Source organism: Bos indicus x Bos taurus, chromosome 18 (assembly GCF_003369695.1).
Source record: "Bos indicus x Bos taurus breed Angus x Brahman F1 hybrid chromosome 18, Bos_hybrid_MaternalHap_v2.0, whole genome shotgun sequence".
In the NCBI taxonomy this organism is placed as follows: domain Eukaryota; kingdom Metazoa; phylum Chordata; class Mammalia; order Artiodactyla; family Bovidae; genus Bos; species Bos indicus x Bos taurus.
The window spans coordinates 2,954,688-2,962,768 of NC_040093.1; the positions used below are offsets into that span (position 1 = coordinate 2,954,688).

Consider the following 8,081-nt stretch of genomic DNA (forward strand, 5'->3'; position numbering starts at 1 on the left):
AAAAGCATCCTGCATGGTATACACTGAATCACCATTTCTACTTCGTAAAGACAAAAAGTGAGGATTGGGTCATGAGGCGTGCTCCAGATGAGGCTCAGGTCAGACTTCCATCCCTGGCGTGAGAAGAGGCTGGCCATCTTCCCATGTGACATGACCCAGGCTGACTGTACCAATAGCACCACCCGCCTTCCGCATCCTGTGACTCTGTCAGTTTTACTCAGTTCTGCCTCCTGTCTCACAGAAGCAGAGCCATGTGCCCCACACTCCTCAGCCTCCTGAGTCTCGGTGAGTCCGGAAAGACACGGTAGGAGAGGGTTATGGTGGAAATCTGGGGGTCTTCACACCACTGACCAGGTTTCCTGGATGAGTGTGCAAGGAGCGTGGGGTCCATCAGGACAAGCCATCTCTGACATGCTTTTCCTTCTAGGATTCTGTGTGAGTCTGAAGATCTGGGCACTTATGGGTGAGTCCTCCCCATCCCTTATTTCTCTGTTGAGCAGAGTAGTTGGGGCTGATGCAGATGACACTGGGGGCTGGGGTGAGACGCCTGTCAGTACAGTGAGAGCGGCATGCCCTGTGGGTCCCAGGTCCTCCTATTGGCCTTGATAGTCATATTCACTCTCCCCAGAGGTTAGTCCAGCTCTGGACTCTGGATCTGAAGGCACAGTGTGAAGTCTGAGAGTTGGGAGCTAGGCCCACTGAGTGCCATTTCAATCATGAGAGGGGAGCAAGAGGCTGCAGCCCACAGACCCTCCCCTACAAGTAGACCCATGCCATCTCCAACCAACCCTTAACAACAGGATCTGTGGGTCCACCTGCTAGACCTGACCCCAGGGAAGGGTCTGGTCATTAGGCAGGGCTACATGGACCTTGTCACACATTTGATGTGTGATTGGAGGTTAGCTAAAAAGGAGGGAGGTTCAAGGTTTACTTCCTTCTTTTTAGTCAAGTGCCTTTTTCACTGCTTAGTTGTGTTAGTGTTAGAGTATCATGTCTAACTCCTTTCGACCCACGGACTGTAGGTCAACAGGCTCCCCTGTCCATGGGATTCTCCAGGCAAGAATACTGGAGGGGGTTGCCATTTCCTTGTCCAGGGGATCTTGCCAACTGAGGGACTGAACCCTGGTCTCCTGCCTTGCAGGAAGATTCTTTACCGTTTTGAGCTACAACAAATGCAACAGGGAAGTGCTTTCGCTTCTTGTCCATGCATCAATTTTTCTGTGGTGTTTTATTTGCCTTCATCGTGCAGCTTTCGGGATCTTAGTTCCCTGATCAGGGATCAACTCGGGCCCTTGGCAGAGAAAGTGCCAAGTCCTAACCACTGGACTGCCCAGGAATCCCCAGGTTTTTTTGTGTTTTGAGAGAAAGGTTTTCAACATTTTCTCAACCCAAAGAGTGATCCATGTCCTGAGAATTTCCATGATGTCCATCCTGGATTGACTGTGTCTCTGCCTGTCCCCAAGCCCCAGGTGTCCTTGAGCATCAGGGTGATGCAGTTTAGGGGAGGAGAGTTGGAAGAATTAAAGGGGAAGCCCACCCACGAGGGCAGTGGGGAGAGCTGACTGTTCCCATTTTCTTTTCAAAGCTTGTGTCTCCTTCTCTCCTAGGTGAATATGAGAAGCTGTCTTTGTCAGCCTGGCCAAGCCCCGTGGTTCCCTTAGGACAGACTGTGACTCTTTGGTGTCACTCACGTTCTCCACTTAAGAGATTCACACTGTTCAAAACAGATGAGAGAAGGCATTTGCCTGAGCTCCAGGGACATTATGTCAACAACTTCACCCTTGGCCCTGTGACCAGAGAACATGCTGGGTTCTATATGTGTTCTCGAGCCTCTTGGTCTGCACCCAGTGACCCCCTGCAGATTGTGGTCTCAGGTAGGAGGGGTCCAGCCCAGCCCAGGATAGCCGTGCCTGCAGGCAACCCTTCCCTAGGTCCACGTCCCAGTGCAGCCCAAGACTTCCTCAGGACTACCAGCCAGGACCGAACGAGGGAAAGAGAACCCACTCTGAGAGTTTAAACTCAGGGTGTTGAATATAGGGATGGGGTGCCCCAGTGCAGGAAGGAGGAGCCTCCCTAGGCATTAGTTAGACAGGACGCTGCCACTGCCTGCCAGCAGGGAGGATGGGGCACGACCCTGATCCAGCACCTGCCACCCAGTAGGGAGCTGTAATCCAATATGAAGGAGCTGGAGCCCCAGGGAGGAGTCTCAGGAATGTCTCAGAGGCATGAGATGGGGTCACAGATAGGAAATGTTCCCTTTTCTCCACCTCCACCCCAACGTTCTGCAGTCATCACCCACATTCTAGATGAGTGTGAAGGGAGCCAGGGTATGCATCCTCAGACCCAACCCAGCCCCCACCACGTATATTAGGGATGGGATGAAGCTGAGAGCATAGCAATCCACTCAGTATTCTCAGCTGGAGAGTCCCATGGTCAGAGGAGCCTGGCTGGCTACAGTCCATGGAGTTGCACAGAGTTGGACTCAACTGAAGTGACTGAGTAAGCATGCATGGACCCGAGAGCAGATCCAAAAGCTAAAGAGCTTAGAATGAGCACAGAGGAGGCTGGAGGTCTTGAGCAAAGAGAAACATGAGCCAGAAGGAAAAACATGAGCCAGAGCCCGAGAACAAGGCTAAAGAGAATGCCACAAAACACACAGGAAGGGTAATTGGCTCCGCTGGCAAATGGGGAGGAGTTTTACAGCTTCAGCTCTCAAGGGAAGCACTGAAGCGGGGTGACTCACTGAAGCTCACAACCTCTTTGCTCCTAGGTGTGTTCACAAAACCCTCCATCTCAGCCCACCCAGGGCCCATCGTGCAGTGGGGAGAGAATGTGATCCTCCGCTGTCACTCACCGGTGGTGTTTGACAAGTTTATCCTGTACCAAGAAAGCAGCACAAGGCATTTCCAGAGACGTGGAGAGATGCTCACTGGTGGACATTGCACAGCTGACTTCGTCATTGGCCCCATGAGTTTGGCGAGTGTGGGCACCTACAGATGCTATAGCTCTCTCAGCAGCTCCCCCTATGAGTGGTCAGCCCCCAGCGATCCTGTGGACATAGTCATCACAGGTGAGTGTGGCCAGACCAGTCCCTTCTGCTCTCTGTGTCACAGAAGGTCTCGTGTCCAGTCCAGCATCAGTACTGGGAGAGAATGACAGGCATGCAGAGACACTCACAAGCTCAGGAGAGGGAACAAACCAGAGAGAGGAGGTGTGAAAGTGGAAGGGAAAAGAGAACAGAGTCCGTGCCATGTGCTAAGAAGACTCAGCTGGTGACAGAGTGAAGGAGCAAGAACGTGAAAGAATGACCAACAGAGAAAAATGTACCAGAGCAGGGACGCGGGCAATTCCCCTGCTCAGGCAGCCAATGACGGTTGGTTAAGGGGTTGGTTTCCCGCTTTGATGTCAGAGCTCCCTTCCTCTATCAGGAGCACACTGTGGTACCAGACGCCCTTGCAGTCTGGCCCCTGTGTGATCGAGTTGAATGTCATCACCCTGAAGTTGCTCAGCCTCGCAGTTTAACTCTCCTTCTGCACAAAGAGAGGGAGAGCTGTCCCTCCAACCCTCCCCGATAAGGAGTCCCTTCCAGCCCCTGGGGGTGGGCAGGGCAGCACTGAACATGCCCTCAAGAAAGAGGTGGTCAAAGATCCTGTGAGATTCTGGCAATTTTCACTCCATAATCTCTTCTTCTGGGTCAATGCCATGTTTTCTGATGGTCCCCAGCAGTAGTTAGTAGGTTCCGTTTATTTCAAGAGAACAGCACATCTGATTGATTTTTTAAATTTATTTTATCTTATTTATGTTTGTTGAAGTCTAGTGGATTTCAGATGTTGTTAATTCCTGTTGTACAACAGAGTGATTTAGTTATTCATATACATATATTCTTTCTTTTAAAAAGGATATTAAATGACACTCCATTTTTAAAGTTATTTCTGAAGTTTTCCCTGTGCTGGGTATCCCTTACTGTGGGGCTTTCTCTCCTGGCAGTGGGTGACCTTCTCATTGCAGTGCTTCTCTTGTGGCACACTTCTGGTTAGTCCTATACTTAGGACTAGAGTTATTTTGTGCTCTAAGTTCAAGGTCTCTTCCTTCCAGGTCTGTCCAAGAAACCCTCTCTCTCAGCCCAGGGGTGCCCCGTGGTGAGGTCAGGAGAGAATGTGACCTTGGTCTGCAGCTCCGAGAGTGCCTTTGACCAGTTCCATCTGCTCAGGGAAGGAGAGGACCTTGGGCGCCCGCTTGCTGGAGGGCAGGGCTCCCGCGGAGCACTCCAGGCAGAGTTCCCTCTGGGTCCTGGGACCCCAGCCCACAGTGGGATCTACAGGTGCTATGGCTCCTTCATTCACTCTCGCTACTTGTGGTCAGACTCCAGCGACCCACTGTTCCTGTCTGTCACAGGTGAGGAACCTCTTTCTGGCCCAGGCTTTGTTATTCCTGTTCAGATGCTGTGTTGTCCAGCCCTTTGCCACCTTGTGGACTGCAGCACAACAGAGTCCTCTGTCCTTCACTATCTCCTCCACATGGATCACAGCCCTGTAATGGTGAAGGGGCCTTCGTATCTCAGTGAAGCTATGAGCCAGTCATGCAGGGCCACCCAAGCCTGAAGGGTCATAGTAAAGAGTCCTGACAAAACGTGGTCCCCTGGAGGAGGAAGTGGCAACCCATTCCAGTATTCTTGCCTGGAGAACCCATGAAGAGTCCCATGCTTTACAATCTAGAAAATGAGATTGCACTGGGCAAAAAGTCCATTTGGGTTTTTGCATAACATGTTACTGTATGATGAGCCATATATCAAAGGCTCCTTGTTGGTGTTAGGGGAACCTTATGGCTTCTGGAGAAATGGAGGCAATGAGAATCAGAGAGAAGGAGAGATAGTAGATCCATCTCAACCCTCTTCCACTTCCTGTATGGATGCTCCACATCAGAGTCCTGTCTATCCATGCAAAAAAGGAAAAGAGCCAGGGTAGACCCTGGAGGAGGAGAGGCTAGGCACATTTGGAAAGATCAGAGATTGCATTGGCCACTTGCTCTTAATGTTTTCCCAGAAGCACCTCTGACATACAGGTGATATCCCAATTAAGGAGCACAGAAACTCATTCCAGGAGCAGAGAGAATGTCTTGCTTACAGCTGTCTTTCACCACCCGGCATATCTTTCCTGCCTCCTTCCACCATCCCTTCTCCAGGATGGAGGGTTTACTCAATGCATTCACGGGGAGGGACCAGAAGCTCTCCCCTCCACCATCAGTGCTCTGAGGGATGACGGAGTCAAGGGCAGGCAGGAGGTCAACCTTCCAGAAACAACATTCCACCTTCAGTCAGTATGAGGAAGGTTACTGTTCATCCCTTCTCTCTTTTTTTCCCCAAGGATCCACTACAAGTACTTGCCCATCAACCATGAATCCACACACCACAGAAGGTAAGCAAGACGGTGTCCTATCTCAGAAAATTTCTGAGAAGACAGAGGGTTCCTGTGTGTGTGTTGGCTCTGCCACCTCCCAGCTCTGTGACTTTGGGCTCCTCAATGTCCCTGTCATGTCAGCATTTAAGACTGTGATCTGCCTAGAACCAGAGGGGACATTGAGCTTCTCATGCTCTGTGACTGGGAATTTCTAAATTGAAGAAAGTGGATCAGAGTGACCTAACCCCATGTTTAAGGGAGATGCTTACCCTCCCTCCACCAGGATCTTTGGGGATGGATGGCAGTGCAAGTGGAGAATTTTAGGGAGCACCTTTATATGTATTATTCCTCTTAGCATTTTGTGAACTAAGCATTCCACAGGTCAGAAATAAAAGTGTCGTATCTTCTTGAGGATTCCATTCGAAGTCTATGTGGATGGAGGGGGAAATGTATTGTGGATTAAAGGGTCACATTCACCCAAAGACACCAAGCCTTGTCATATGGGGCAGCAGAGAAAAACTGCATTGGTGCCTGGGGGACCTTGTTTCAGACCTCTGCTGTTCTTGTGTGGCCTCCTTACTTCATCCACTGCTAGCATCTCTCCTGGATGCTTTGGTACCTCCTGGGAAGTGGAGGCCATAACTGATCAGGCTGACAGGTGCTGACACACTTTGACACAAGGAAACAATAACTCCTGTGTGTAGGGGCAGGGTGTATGCAACGAATAACCAGACCTTCTTCCCTTGGCTTGTTGGCAGAAGCACCGCTTCCTCAAGCAGACTCCAGCACATGGTACATTGTCCTTGGGCTCATCATAGCCGTCACCTCTACCAGCATCATCCTCGCTGCTCTTGTCTGTCACTGGTGTTCTACCCAAAATCGTAAGTCTGAAGGTGGTGAGCTCAGCATCATCTGACCCAGGGGGAGTGGGCTCATAGCAGAGAATGGTGTTTTCACTTCTTGTAGGTTAAAAACTGATTCCCGTTGTTGTAATCTCTGATGAAACATCTTCCAGAGACCCAGAGAACCCTGTAATTTTTATGAAAATATGTGTTGATTTATTCTTGGCTGCATCAGGTCTTGGCTGCAGCATGGGGGATCCTCATTGTGGTGCTGGGGTGCAGTTCAAGGCTACATAGCTCACGGGCTCAGCAGTTGCAGCACTAAGGATACTTGCTTCAAGGCATTTGGGATCTCAACTCTCCCACCAGGAATAGAACCCCTCTCCCTGAACTGATCCTCGGGTCACCAGGGACATTTCAAGCCCTGTTCTTCCCTTCCACTACAACCATGCATTTTTCTCCCCTACATGATCTTGGGAATCTGCTGATATGTAGAAGAGGATGGTCCATAACAGAAGATGTAGGATGGGTCCATGGGTTTGCACAGATTCCTGAGACAGTCTGTGAATGGCTGGGCTTGTTTATGGAATATTTTGTTTTGTTTTGTTTTCATCTAGTGGAGTAGACAGGCTCAGCAACCTGGGGCACACCCCTGCCTTTTTCTGGCTTTGATGTAACTATCAAAGTTACAGAGGTCTGGAATAACTGCCTCCACCCTGAAGAGCCTTGACTCTCTTCCATTTGCAGACGTTGCCATCATGGAAGGAGAGCCCATGGAAGACAGAACAGTGAATGGCGAGGTGAGTCCTCCCAGCCCAAACCCTTGCCATAGTCTGAGCCCCTCCAATGCCCAATGCCCCAGCCTTTGAAGATCACACCTCAGTCCATCATTCTCACCTCTCTCCTGTCAGGACTCTGCAGCAGAAGACGTGATATATGCTCACTTGGACCTCGGGACCCTCTCTGAGAGACGGTTCACTCCCACTCCCCTGAGGCCCATGCACCCCTCCACTGAGCCCATTATTTATGAGGAATTCAATGCAAACCAAGACTGTGCTGAGCCCTGAATTGGCCCCATCCTCTGAGCACACAGAGTGTTACCAATCGAGGACCTAGATCTCTTGTTAAAGGGGTTCCTCATGGACACTCCTTCTCCTCCAAAGCAGCCCAGCAACTCTGAGGTGAGGAGTGGAGTCTTAGAATTACAGTATCATCTTCAAAAATCCCACCACCTCTTAATGATCGCCTGGCTATTCTATGACTTTATTGTAACTATCTCACCTTTTGGGGATATGCTATAATCAATCGCTCATACTAGGTAGCTTATCATGATCATCCTACTTTTATACAATTCCAATAAAGCATAAAAAATTTGCCAGTTGATTCTTCAAATTATTCAGTTTAAAATAAAACAAAATGAATAAAATAAACCCCTCTATTCAGTAACATTTTACAAGGGTAAACTTATTTACAAGACTGAACCAGACTTGTAGACTTAGAGAACAAACTTAGAGTTACCAGAGGGGATGAGTTGAGAGTCAGATAGATTGGGAGTTTGGGATTGACATGTGCACACTGTTATATTGAAAATAAAATGCTTTCCATGGAAAAATAATAATGCTAGTTGGCAAAACAAAAAGATGAAGTATACTCTGAGATAGCCAGTATGGTGCCACTAACCCTATAAGGCTGAATACATGCATGCTACGTCAACTCAGTCATTTTTGAGACCCATGGTCTTTAACCACCCAGGCTCCTGTGTGCATGGGATTCTCCAGGCAAGAATACTGGAATCGGTTTCCATTCTTTTCTCCAGGGGATCTTCTCGACCCATCAAACTCAG

At 49.5% G+C, this 8,081-nt stretch overlaps 1 protein-coding gene across 1 annotated transcript; it reads left to right on the forward strand.

The window, feature by feature from the left end:
- The first annotated feature begins 261 nt into the window (after positions 1–261).
- Positions 262–7,612, forward strand: LOC113875954 (killer cell immunoglobulin-like receptor 3DL1). The gene is made up of 9 exons (XM_027514688.1): positions 262–285; positions 428–463; positions 1,608–1,874; positions 2,771–3,070; positions 4,096–4,395; positions 5,364–5,414; positions 6,155–6,277; positions 6,986–7,038; positions 7,150–7,612. The coding sequence occupies exons 2-9, from the start codon at positions 460–462 to the stop codon at positions 7,303–7,305; spliced, it is 1,254 nt and encodes a 417-aa protein (XP_027370489.1). The 5' UTR covers positions 262–285; positions 428–459; the 3' UTR covers positions 7,306–7,612.
- The last annotated feature ends 469 nt before the right edge of the window (positions 7,613–8,081 follow it).

What these genes read in the sequence shown, in the direction of transcription:
- LOC113875954 (XM_027514688.1), top strand. An exon ending in CCTGCAGATTGTGGTCTCAG is followed by an intron (nt 1,875 to 2,770) that starts GTAGGAGGGGTC and finishes CTTTGCTCCTAG; the next exon opens with GTGTGTTCACAAAACCCTCC. An exon ending in ACAGAACAGTGAATGGCGAG is followed by an intron (nt 7,039 to 7,149) that starts GTGAGTCCTCCC and finishes CTCTCCTGTCAG; the next exon opens with GACTCTGCAGCAGAAGACGT.